The sequence below is a fragment of the Urocitellus parryii genome, chromosome 4 (genome assembly GCF_045843805.1).
Source record: "Urocitellus parryii isolate mUroPar1 chromosome 4, mUroPar1.hap1, whole genome shotgun sequence".
Classification (NCBI taxonomy): domain Eukaryota; kingdom Metazoa; phylum Chordata; class Mammalia; order Rodentia; family Sciuridae; genus Urocitellus; species Urocitellus parryii.
Window position 1 is genome coordinate 191,360,745 of NC_135534.1, and position 12,336 is coordinate 191,373,080.

At 57.2% G+C, this 12,336-nt stretch overlaps 1 protein-coding gene across 4 annotated transcripts in view; it reads left to right on the forward strand.

Moving 5' to 3' along the window:
- The window catches only part of Rgs3 (regulator of G protein signaling 3), a 117,090-nt gene that overhangs the window by 91,625 nt on the left and 13,129 nt on the right, over positions 1-12,336 (forward strand). For all 4 annotated transcript variants that reach the window (XM_026393302.2, XM_026393303.2, XM_077797082.1 and 1 more), the window contains one exon: positions 11,193-12,119. In XM_026393302.2, the coding sequence (XP_026249087.2) occupies positions 11,193-12,119 (927 nt within the window). The remainder of the gene's footprint in view (positions 1-11,192; positions 12,120-12,336) is intronic.

A 12,336-nucleotide genomic window follows, 5' to 3' on the forward strand; every position in this document is an offset into this window, starting at 1 on the left:
GTGGTTTTAATTTATTTTTCCTTGATGGCTCATGAGTACCTTTATATCTGTTGATTGACCATTTAGATGACTTTGTCTGCAAAGTGCCTGTACAAGACTTTTCTCCATTTTTCTATTGGACTGTTGTTTTTCTTTTTCTGATTGATCTGTGGAACCTAAAAATATTCTGGCTATGTGATTGTTGGATAAACACAATGCAGATATGTTCGCCCACTCCTTGGCTGGTCTTTTGCTCTTTTAAGGGAATATTTGGAGAGCAGTCCGAGTTGTTAATCTTTTTCTTGTATGGTGAATGCTTGCGGAGTTCTGTGTCTTTGCTTCTTATGAGGTTATGGACATATTGTCATCCCTCGGTATCTGTAGGATTTAGCCCCAAGAAGCCATGTGGGTGCCCAAAGCCACCCATTCTTAAGTCCCTTGTACAGAAAGGTGTCATGTTTACACACTCCTGTCACATCCTCTTGGGTGCAATAAATCATCTCTGATTTATGATTACTTATAAGAAAGACCTGATGTATTACAAATGCTACGTAAAGAATTGTTACAAATATTGTTTAGGAAATAATGACCAAGTCTGTCTGCGTTCACTATAGATGAAATGTTTTCCTCTGAATTTCCAGTCTGTGGTTAGTTGAACCTGCAGATATGAAACCCACAGATACAGGGATCCAACTTCTTCTCTGATCAGCTAGGCATTTTGTCCTTTTTCATATTTATATCCCAAATCCATTTGAAATAGATTTTTCTGCACTACATACGCAGAGGCAAAGACTCGTTCCCCTGGGGTGGATATCCAATTTATTAAAAAGACCATCCTTTCTCTCCATAGGGTATCATCGCCTTGGCCAGGAATCAAGGGGCACACACACGTGGTGGGCTGGGGTTCTGAGTAGAGGTTTGTCAGGCGGAGGATCAGGAGGTGGACGGGGAGGGGAGGCCATCTAGGCAGGAGGTACAGTGTGAGCACAGGGTTAGAGGAGCTCATCAGGTTGGCGGAGGGAGAAGGGGAGATACGTGGGGGAGAGGGGGCAGGGCACACAGGCGGGGGGCTGGGATTTTATTCCAGAAGGCTGGAGGGATTTTGAGCAGGAGAGGAAAAGAACCAGGTTCTCACGAAGCCAAGGGGAATCGGGGGACAGTTCCATGACAGGGTGATGACAGGAGGATGAGTTTGGAACTGACCCAGCCCAACCCAGCCCCAGCGTTCCCCCCTCAGCAGACACAGGGCTGGTCAGGGAGGAAGGCAGTGGAGAAGCAGGAGGGTGCCTGGGACCTTGGCCACAGGGTGTGGTGGAGTCCAATGTCCAGATGTCCACTCCAGTGTCCTGGGGTGGAAGAGCCTCCCCCCTGCCACCTCTGCCCAACCAGAACCCCCAGCAATGCCGGCGCTGAAGGAGGAGGTATTGTAGGAATCGGGCAGACACACAAGCCTGCAGGGTCCCTGGGAAGAGGAGCTGTCCGCTTCTCCTGTTCCTGTTGCACGCACAAGGAGACCTGGCCACACCGGGGGGGGCCCAAGATCTGACCACTTGGGGCTGGCTGAGATTCAGAGCTGGACAACCCCTGACCCAGGGAGAATGAGACCCAGACAGGGGAGTGACTTGGCCTGGGCCATAAAGGGAGACAGGAGGACAAAACCCAGGAGAAGGCGGGGCACAAACTCGCCCACCCCACAGCCTCCAAGGCTTTTGGTGTGGGCCTCAGTTTCCTCCTCTGCATACACAGCTGATAAGACTCCTGTTCCAGGCTGTGGTCAGGGTCCCAACATGGCCAATGTGCTGTCACGGAACTGGATGCAGGGGAGGAGCTGCTGCTGCTGCTGCTGCTGCTGGTGGTGGGAGGCCTATTTTGACCACAGGAAGTGCAGCTGCTAATTGAGCATCTGCTATGTGCCCGGCCCCATGCCAAGCTCTTTATGTGGATCATTGCCCAGCAGTGCTCAGTGTTTGTGTCACCATTTACAGAGGAGGAAAGGCCACCTTGCGGAGGGGAAGCAGCCTACACTTGGTGTTTGGACCCAGATCTGTTGGTCTCCAGGCCCCGGTTCTCCACCACGGTGGGTTTTCCTCCCACTCCCTCTGCCTCTCCGAGTGCTCCTGCTCACCAAGCTGTTGTTTGCAATCAGGCCTTAGTTTGGGATTGGTCCCTGGTGCCTACTCTTGAGCAGAGGGGCACTGCCATGTGCTAAAACACTGCTGAGTGCCAGGCCCTGCCTCCACCCACCCCACGCGGCCTCGTGAGGGAGGCTTCACGTTGACAGTTCTATGGTTGGCAAAAGAATGTCAACCCCAGACTCTGGCCTTGTGACCACAGCACTATTTGTGCCCTTTCTGGGGTCTTCCTGGCATGGCAGAGGTTTTTTTTGTTTGATTACCCTAGTGCCGAGCATGGCAGAAAAGCCCCATTTGGAAGCGTGTTCAGGAGAGTCGTCAGGTGCCTGGGTTTCTGCACCTCCTCCCCTCTCCGGCCGAGCAGGCTCTTGCTCCTCAGGCTCCAGCCTCCTGGAGTCAGAGTGGGGCCTGCCAAACTGCTCACCACGGCCCAGAAGGGTCTGAAGCACCCAGCACAGTGCCCGGCCCAGGTGGGTGCCCAGGGAGCATCATTTGAATGAAGGGAGGAAGGGAGAAAGGAAATGAAGAGACAGGAGAGGAAAGAAGCTCGTTGGGTAGTAGAAAAGTAGAGCTGACTCCTCTGCTGTGTGTGTGTGTGTGTGTGTGTGTGTGTGTGTGCGCGCGCGCGCGCGCGCGCGTGCACGCGGCCACGTGTGCTGTAGTATCTCCACTTCATCAAGTCCACTTCCTGCCCGTCTGATCAGCGCAGTTAGATGCTTCCTCACCTGCCCCAGCTGGAGGGCTCTCGGCTTGCCTGCCCCTGCCAAGCCTCCCTGCTTTGGGTCCTCAGGATCACAGCCCTGGCTCATCCCTCCCCCCCACTGAGTTGCTCAGCAAATACCTCCGGAGCCCAGCCACGTGCCAAGACCTGCCCCAGGCACTGGAGCCGAACAGCAGCAGCACATCTTCCTGCCCCATGGGGGAGAGACTCCAGCTCAGGTCGACCTCTGCCCCACCTACCTCTGCCCCAGGGAGCTATGGCTGCACAGAGGCAGCAGAAAACAAGGACGTGACTCTTGGAGAAGGTTCTGGGGAAAGGCATGGGGCAGGAGGCTGCTGAGGTGACAGCAGGGAGCTCTGGGGGGAATGCAGGTGGGTGTGGCAAGGAACTTGGACTTCACCCTGTAGTGCTGTTGGGATGGGGTGGGTAGAGCTAGAGATAGTGGAAATAGAGAAGGAGGAAAATCTAAGGGGGGGGGTGTCATTAAATGAGCATCTGCTACACTCCAGCCACTGTGACGATTCCTCTACTTAGACTGTCACTTTTAGCAACTCTGTAAGGTCAGTGCCATTGGTTCCATTTTGTAAATAAGGAAGCTGGGGCCCAGAGAGGTTAAGTAACTTGCACAAGATCTTAAAGCAAAATAAGTCGAAGAAACCCTGGGCAGGGGGCAAGGGGCTGCAAGTAAGCCAAGACAGCCCATGAGCCCAGCACTACTTTCAGGGGAAGGGGGAAGGCCCGAGTCCCTTAGCCCAGCCACCTCCTCCCCGTGGAACCAAATGCACTGGCTCTGGGTCCTGTGGTTTCCCCACAACCTCCTCCGAGTCTGTCAGACTTTCCTGCTACCTCTGTGCAGCCATAGCTCCCGGGGGCAGGAGTGGGTGGGGGAGAGGTTGACCTGGGCCTACACCTCTCCCCCATGGGGCAGGAAGATGTGCTGCTGCTGTTTGGCTCCAGTGCCTGGCACAGGCTTTGCACGTGGCTGGGCTCTGGAGGTATTTGCTGAGTAACTCTGGGGCAGGGCAGGGGGCGGTTGTGGTGACTATGCCAGGGCTGAGAGCCAAAGGAACCAGAGTGGGGCCTGCCCCAGGGCCACACCTGCAGGGCAGGGCAGGGCAGGGGCAGGGGTGGGAGAGCCGAGAGCCCTCCTGCCGGCATGTGTGAAGGGCCATCTAACCCACAGGGCTCACAGAATGGGCAGGAAGTGCACTCGACAAAACAGAGATATTAGGGAAATGAGACCCTGTGGGCACATGTGGCAGCCAAGGAGGAGGGTGCCCGCAAGGACGGGGTCATTGGTGGAGCCCTCAGGGACAGAGCCGCTAAGCAGAGCAGCCTGGCCGGGCCTGGGTTCTCCTGCCAGACCCCCATGGGCACAGCGCAGGAAGGAGCTGGGAAGCCCTGCTCTCACCGCCCCGCCTTTCAGAGAGCAGAACTGGAGATGGAGAGGGGGCTGTGGGCTGGGTAAAGACCCTGGGGGTCCCCCTGCCCCACTGTTGAGGCTGGGTATCTGAGACCCCAAGAAAAGCAGGAGCCTGGCAGGGCATTGACAAGACCCAGAACCAGACCTTGGGAGCCGCCTCCCCGCCCAGTGAGAAGCTAGGCATGGGGAGTAGGGAAGCTCGCAGGCTGCCATGGTGTGTCCTTCTGGCTCCGTCTGGGGACACTTCCAGGAGCAGGGAAGGTTCCATGAGGGGCCTCCTGTCTTCTCACTCCTCAGGGAATTCCCTTCCCAACTGTCGGCTTGGTCCTGAGAGTTTCTGACCTGGGGTGAGTGGCTTCTCCTCCGAGCCTTGGTGTGCTCCCCTCCTGAGCCCCCAAGACCATGAGTCCTGGGATCCTTTAAGGACAGAGAAGTTTCTGTCTGTGATCCAATTCCTTCTTCTTCCTCTTTGTCTTCCCCGGGTTAGGCCTCTCTGGGTCCCCTCTCTTAGGGAATCTGATCCAGTAAGTGTAAAATTGGGATCTGATGTAGGTTTCTTTTTGTTGTTCTGGGGATTGAACCCAGGGGCACTTGACCACTGAGCCACCTACACAGCCCCTTTTTAATATCTTATTTAGAGACAGGGTCTTGCTGAGTTGCTTAGGGCCTCACTAAGTTGCTGAGGCTGGCTTTGAACTTGTGATCCTCCTGCCTCAGCCTCCTGAGCCAAGATATTTTTAAACAATCCACAGGCGATTCTTGAGTGTACTGCTCTGTTGCGAACCAACAGTCTAGATCAGTGTTTTGCAAACCTTAATATGCACATGAATCATCTGGGATCTGATTACAGTGCAGACTCTGACCTGGTAGCTACGGACGAGGCCTCAGGGTCTGTGCTTCCTACCAGCTCCCTTGGGCAGTGAGCCACACTTTGAGGAGTGAGTCTGCATGGTCCTGTGACATTCATTGGATTACTAAGTCAAATATTCATTCATCAAACACTTGAGGTGCAGCCCAGTGGGGCTAGAGGAAGGGCAGAACCCAGGGTCTCCCAGGACCGCAGAACCTGGACTTTACCCAAGAGGTCCTGGGGAGCCACAGCAGGGGTTCAAGCAGAGGAGTGACAAGTTCAAGTCCACTTAGAAGGCTCCCTGATGTAACACTGAGCTCGAGCAGAGGGATCTAGGGCACCGGTGGAAGGTCAGCCGCACCTGGATGCAGGGCAGCGTAGGATCAGGCACAGAGATCGGAAATGTTCTCTTTTTAAAAAATCAATTAACTCCATTTTTCGGAGTAGTTTTGGGGATTGAGCAGAAGTACTGAGAGTTCCCATGTGCCCTTTGTCCCCACCACCCACCGCCTTTCACCAAGTGGAGAGATTCCTGGGATTCCACGAGAAAAGATGCTAAGGATGTGGTTGCTGGCCACGGGGGTGATAGTGGGGGGAAAGGAGGAGAGAATGAAGTCTGGGTCCCTGGTTGGAGTGACTGATGGCAGCGTCATATAGGGGCCCCCAGAGGAGGAACAGACTTGGGGAAAAATTGCACGTGCCGTCTGGGGTGTGTTGAATTGGGGGTACACATCTTCAGGTCTCTTCTCCACCCCGGGCTCCAGGGGGCCCTCTCCACGGCTGGGGCACCGAGTCCTTCCTCCCTGGGCCTTTGCCTATGGCGCCTCCTCCCCCAGGAGCCCTCCCAGCCCACTGAGCACATTTCAGTCTCAGGTCATCACACGGGTGACTCTCCTGGGCACTCCCCTTTCTTTTCTTGTAGCACCCGGTAGGTCTCCTTCGTGCAGCAGGCCACGGTTGGTACTATCCTGTGTTGACGTGGGTGACAGCTTGGGTGATTTATGCCCATCTTTCCTCTCTAGCTAGTAAGCTCCATGACCACAGGGATTGGGTCTTTCTGGTTCCCAGCTGTGTCACGGAGGAGCCTGGAACAGTGTCCGGCTGCAGAGTCTTTGGTGAGGATTGAGCAAAGGCTCGCCCGTGGGAACTGCCCTCAGGAGCGGGTTCGGAGCTGGCCGGCTGCGTAGACCAGGAGGCGTCGGTGGCCCAGTGGTGCGGAGGTTGATGGTAGCCCAGGAGCGGATGGGTACACGAGGGAAATTCCAGGCAGAGCAGCCCATGATGGAGTGGAGAAGTGCCCAGGGGATGGGTCAGGGGAAATCCAGGCAGCAGAGGGCAGAGCCATGCCGTGCTGGGGTGGTCATGGCTGCCACTCGTTGAATGCCCGTGTGGCCGGCCGCGCAGTGCCAAGCTCTGGATGAACGTTACTCATTTGTTCCTCTGACAGCACCGTGGGGAGGTGTTACAAATCCCTCGTATGGCTACGGAAACTGAGGCACAGAGGTTAAGTCCAGGGGCCCCCCACCAGGAAATGCAAAGTGGAGCTCAGTCACTATCAGACACTGCCCCTGTCCTGGACTTTGCCCACTCTCTCCAGTCAAGCCAAGGAAAGATTCGGAATGGCCTCGGAGGGTCCCTGAGCTGGCCGCAGAGGCTGCACTGGGGGCTGCAGCTCGGGGTGTCGGGAAGCCAGCGCTGGAGGAGTTGACTGAGGCTGGGAGAAGGGAGCCCAGGGTTGGCCAAGAAGCTAAGGTTTGCAGATGTCATGGTGGAGCCAGGGGTCCAGAAGCTGGGGACCTGGAGTGCTCCAAATTTGAAGGACCATCCCATCTTGGAAGCTGAGCCCGGAGGCCCACAGCTGGGCAGGGATTCCCAGGCCTCTCCCTCTCCCAGGCCACCTTCCGGCTCGCAGCCCTTTCCTGGGCTGTCTCTCTCTGGAGCAGGGGCAGGAGGTTCCCCCTCCCCTCTCCATGGCAGAGAACCAGGCGGTGGAGATCCCAAAGCCAGCAGAGGATGAAGAGGAGGCCGCTCCGGTCCTTGGGCTTGAAGTCCAGTGCTTTCTGTAAACTCCCGCCTGCGAAGGGGCCACCCTGACACAGAGGCAGCCCCCAGTGTGCTTCCCCTCCTGTAGCAGGAAGTGGTTTCCTGGGCAGACCCAGAGCCTCTGGGTGGATGGGATGAGTCATCCCAGGGAAAGCCACCAGGTCGCCTCTGGGGTCAGCAGTCCTGGCTCCTGGATTAGTAACTGTGGGACATTGGGCAAGTCACTTCTAGCAGCCCATTACTAATTCCCAGACCCAGCAGCGGCGGGTCTGGGGCACAGGAGCCACTGGCTGGTGTGAGCTGCCACTTCCCCAGCCTGCTCGAGTTCTGGATTGGATTTGGGGAGAGGATTTGATTAGATCATTTAGAGGCCCTGGTTCATTTCCTGTGCGCTGCCAGCAGGCGAGACAAGGGCAGAATTGCCCCTGGTCCAGCCGAGCCAAAGAAGTGATGGATGGAGAGATACAGGGCCCCTCGGAGGGCTGGGCAGCAGCCTCCAGCACTGTGCATCTAAGGCGCTGGGGGCACAGGCTGGTTTCCAAGGGTGCCCTGGCTGGATCTTGTCACCCCAGCCTGTTGCGACTTCTGTCTGCAACTCATCCATTAAAGTCTCCCCCCCAACACACACTCTGATGTCTAACCTCTTGTCATTTTGCTTCGCTGAGAGCAGCGAGCGTGTGGCTTGTTCCCTGCCTTTTCGGGGTCCTGTGGAATGAACGAAGGCATGAGCACACGCACAACCTGCCTCCACATCCTGCTGGCACTGCCCAGGGCAGGACTGACGCAGACAGCTCTGCCAGTGTCACTCTGGGGCTGACAGCACGGTCCACACCTGCCATTCATTCTGCGACCTCACCCTCAACTTGACTTCCTCTCTTACCTTCATTCTCTCTTCCACTTGCCACCTGGTGCCCCTGGGGCTCTCAGGTCTCCTGGAGCTGTCCCAGAGCACCCTGACAAGCCACTCCTGCCCCAGCCCTCCCGGGAACACTGGCCTGACCAAACCCTCCTGTGCAGGCACAGCACATTATACAAGCCCCGCCTGGAAGCCCAGAGAGCACAGGAGCCTTGCCCATGTCTCCTGGTGGATGGAGTCAGGCCAGGGCCCTGGACAGTCCTCACCGCCTGCTCCCCAACTGCTTGGTCCCCTCAGGGCCTCAGACCCTTTATGCAAGAGACCTGGGATGGGGCACAGGAGTCTTATTCCTGCATCAGGATTGGGGGTCCTGACTTCCTAGGTAATTTTATCCCTGGGGCCTCAGTTTCCCCATCTCTAAATAAGATGAAACTACTTATAACTACCAATGTGTCACATGCTTTTCCTGGGCCAGGCGCTGTGAGGAGGCTGACCATAGCCCTGGGAGTCTGGCGTGACATTCCTGAGTTCCGTTTTAGGTGAGGTGACAGAGGCTCCGAGAGGTTAGGAGACTTGGCCAGAGCTGCAGGGCTAGAAAGGGGCCCGGTCAGAATCAAGTCAAGGTCTTACTGGGCATCCAGTGCGTAACCACCGAGAGCCCTTCAGTCCCAGGTGGTTTCCCGGCCAAACCCTTGGGGTGGGGCCCTCTGGGGATGGACTCCCCTACTGGAGGACACTTCCTCTCCAGGCTTTGTTTGGTTTGGCCTCCGACTAGGGCAGGATTGGCAGAGGCAGGTGGACTTGCATATCTGGTTTGGGGCCTGTTGCTGCACTTTCCCTGAGGGGACAGGGCGGGCTCTGTGGACAGGCACCACGGGGACAGGCCTGGGCCCCACCCCCACCCCACCTCCCAGGAAAGGGAAATGAGGCCTGCTTCTTAGAGTCAGTCTGTGCCAGGCCCCAAGGGGACCCGGTGGCTGCGTCCTTCCATCTTTCCCGTAAGACCATGGGAGGCAGGTGGGGGATCTGGCCGCAGGGGAGGGTGATGCAGATGTGGGGTGCTTGGGGAACAGTTTGTTTTCCCTGATGGAGGTGCTCCCTGGTGGGCGAGGTGATGGGCTGGGGACTGGGACAGATCAGAAGTGGACTTGGACAGGATGGAGCCCAAGCTCAGCTCCTGAGTGTGTAGGGTGACATGGGGCAAGTCACCAAGTCACCGTCCAACTGGGTCCTCAGTCTTCCTGTCAGATCCATGGAGGCTCTGTCTCTGCACCTGGGAACAGCCTTGTGGAACTGAAGCACAGCCCCTAGCTTCCAGAAGTTCTGGACTAGGGGACTGGCATCACCACTGCCAACTTTCATCCTGGGCCTTAGGCGGGGTTGGCTTCTAGGGGTCCGTGGGGAAGATGTGCCTCTGCTGTGGTCCCTGAGTTCAGGTTTTCCCTCTAGATGCATTTTTAAAACCACCACAGGTACCATTGCCATCATCCTCCCATCGAGGAGCCTTCTCTTTTCTAGAGTCTATTCTCCTGGTTTGTTACTTGGGTGCATGACATCGGTTAACCCACTTTGGTCTCCAGATGGAGACCTGGAGGCCCAGAGAATTAGTAACTAGGTCTACCTCGTCCTGCTGTGTGATTATGGGTTGGCCCCTACCCCTCTCTGGGCCTCAGCCTCCTTGTCTATGCAACAGGGATTTGGGATCATGATATTGCAGGGGCTGATCCTGTAAAGTCTGAGGGGTCCCTGGTTGGTCACCTCCCAGGTGCAGGTAGGATCACAGGGCAGGAAGGCTGTGGAGTCAGCAGGCATCTGCCTTTGACCCAGGAAATGGAGCCCAAGATGTGCCCTTCCTGACCCCAGCTTACCAGGTCACCCTAGAGTGCTCAGAGGCTTCCCATTCTGTGCCACCCCACCCAGCTGGGGGAGGGGCTTTCACTTTTCATGCCCCCAGACCATGAATCTTCACCACACTGTACTTTCACATCCGCTCTGGTGCTCCCAGGTACCAGCGTGACCCCTGATGGGTGTGGCTTGGGCTGGGTGGCTTGCTCCCAGCTGAGAGGTGGAGATGGGTCTTGGGCGCAGACTCCCCACGTGTAAGAATTTCCCACCTGGGGCGTGGCCTTGTGGTCTCTGGGCTGCTGTGCAAGAGTAGCTAAGTCACCATTCCCGGGGCTCAGTTTTCTCATCTGTCAAGCCGCCACTCGTGCTGTCTACCGTGAGAGGGTGGGGCCTATGTTCGGGGGTACCTGCTGCGGAAATTCTTGGCCAGCGCATGCGCACACATTCACTCCCACGCATCTGCACGCTTCCAGGGTATGTGTGGGGTCCTCCTCTTTGCTCTAGGTGGCTATGGCTTTCTGAAGGACAAAACCTGAGCTCTGAAGAGTTGTAGCTCTAGCAGTCCACATCCTTGAGTGTAGCAAGAGCTGCTTTTGAGATTCTCATCAAGGGAACTATTTTTCCGTTTGCAAACGGAGTCTACAGTTGGGCCAGCAAAACCCCTCCAGGGTTCCTTGGGTGCTGTGCCAGGCAGGAAATGCTGTCTGTGTGTGCGATCTGAGTTTCCTCCACACCGTTTAATAATCATTGGGTGGATGTGTCTGTGACGTCTAGTTAGTCCAGGTGTGGGCCATGTTTTCCAGTTCTGGTTTTATTCCAGTTTCCTGGTTTCAAAAATGTATTTAACATTTACAGAAAAATTCTTGTTAGAATGACTCAGGCAGGTTGTTCTTTTTCAACTTTGGTTCTGGTAGAGAGACCCTTTCCCTGTACTCAAGATTCTGCCACCGCGACGGCTCGGGCTCAGGGGCTTGGTTTGGTTCTGGTCCAAGAAGGCAGAGACTTTTACTCTCAGAGGAAACGTTTCCTTTTCTGTCAAGTGAGGACGCCAGTGGTCCCCTTTCAGGGCGGTGGGGTGGGTCGTGTAAGGGAGGGAGTTTAGGTTCCCTGGTACCTGCCACACAGCAGGAGCCACGTAAATGGCTCTTGCCCCCAAGTGGCCTGCCATATTTTGGGTGGACCAGAAGTTTCAAGCAAGGCGACGAGAGAGTCACAGGGGTTTCCCTCTGGCACCTGGACTTTCCAACAGCAGGGTGCAGGGTTCGGGTGGCTGCCCGATTTGGGATCAGCCTGTGATGCTGCCTCCTCTTCTGACCCTTCCTTGTTTGCTTTTTGTTTACCAGATGTTTGAGACGGAGGCAGATGAGAAGAGGGACATGCCCTTGGAGGAAGGGAAGGGGCCAGGCGCTGAGGAAGCCCCACCCAGCAAGGACCCCTCTCCTGCCCAGGAGCTTCCTTCAGGACAGGATCTCCCACCCCAGGACTCCTCTTCAGAGCAGGAGCCCACTCCTGGCCAGGAATCACCTTCCAGCAAAGATTCACCTCCCTGCCAAGAGCCCCCTCCCGGCCCAGAAGCCCCGCTGAGCGAGGACTCCCCACCTGCCCCAGACCTCCAGCCCGGCCAGGACCTGCCTGCTGCTCCAGGTCCCACTCCCAGCCAGGACCCTCCGCTCGCCAAAGACCTCGCTGACATCCCGGAACCTCCTGCCCAGGACCTCCCCGCCTGTGGGGACCTGCCTCCTCACCAGGCCCCCCCACCAGCCGAGGCCCTCGCCGAGGAGACCATTAGCTCTGGGGACCCCCCAGCCGCCTCCAGACCCACCTTTGTGATCCCCGAGGTCCGGCTGGACAGAACCTACAGCCAGAAGGCAGAGGCCGAGGGAGGCAGCTCTGGAGATGAGGAGGAGGCGGAGGAGGGGGAGGAGGGGGAGGAGGGCGAGGAGGACGAGGAGGAGGACACGAGCGATGACAACTACGGGGGCCACAGCGAGGCCAAGCGCAGCAGCATGATAGAGACGGGCCAGGGCGCCGAGGGCGGCCTCTCCCTGCGGGTGCAGAACTCGCTGCGGCGCCGGACGCACAGCGAGGGCAGCCTGCTGCAGGAGGCCCGCGGGCCCTGCTTCTCCTCCGACACCACCCTGCACTGCTCGGACGGCGAGGGCACCGCGTCCACCTGGGCCATACCTTCGCCCCGCACCCTCAAGAAAGAGTTGGGCCGCAATGGCGGCTCCATGCACCACCTCTCCCTCTTCTTCACGGGACACAGGAAGGTGAGAAGTGGAGGGTGGAGGATGGTGGGACGTGGGACCCAGAAGGGTGGCAGGGAAGGAGCAGCCTTCCCACCCCTTCTCTGAGCCTCCCAGCGAACCTTCTGCCCATTCCACAGAAGGTAACGACGAGGCCCAGAGGGACCAAGAAGGCAGAGCCTAGACCCAAACCCTGCACCTCTGGACCCCAGACGCTGTGTTCCCACAGCCCCATGGTCCT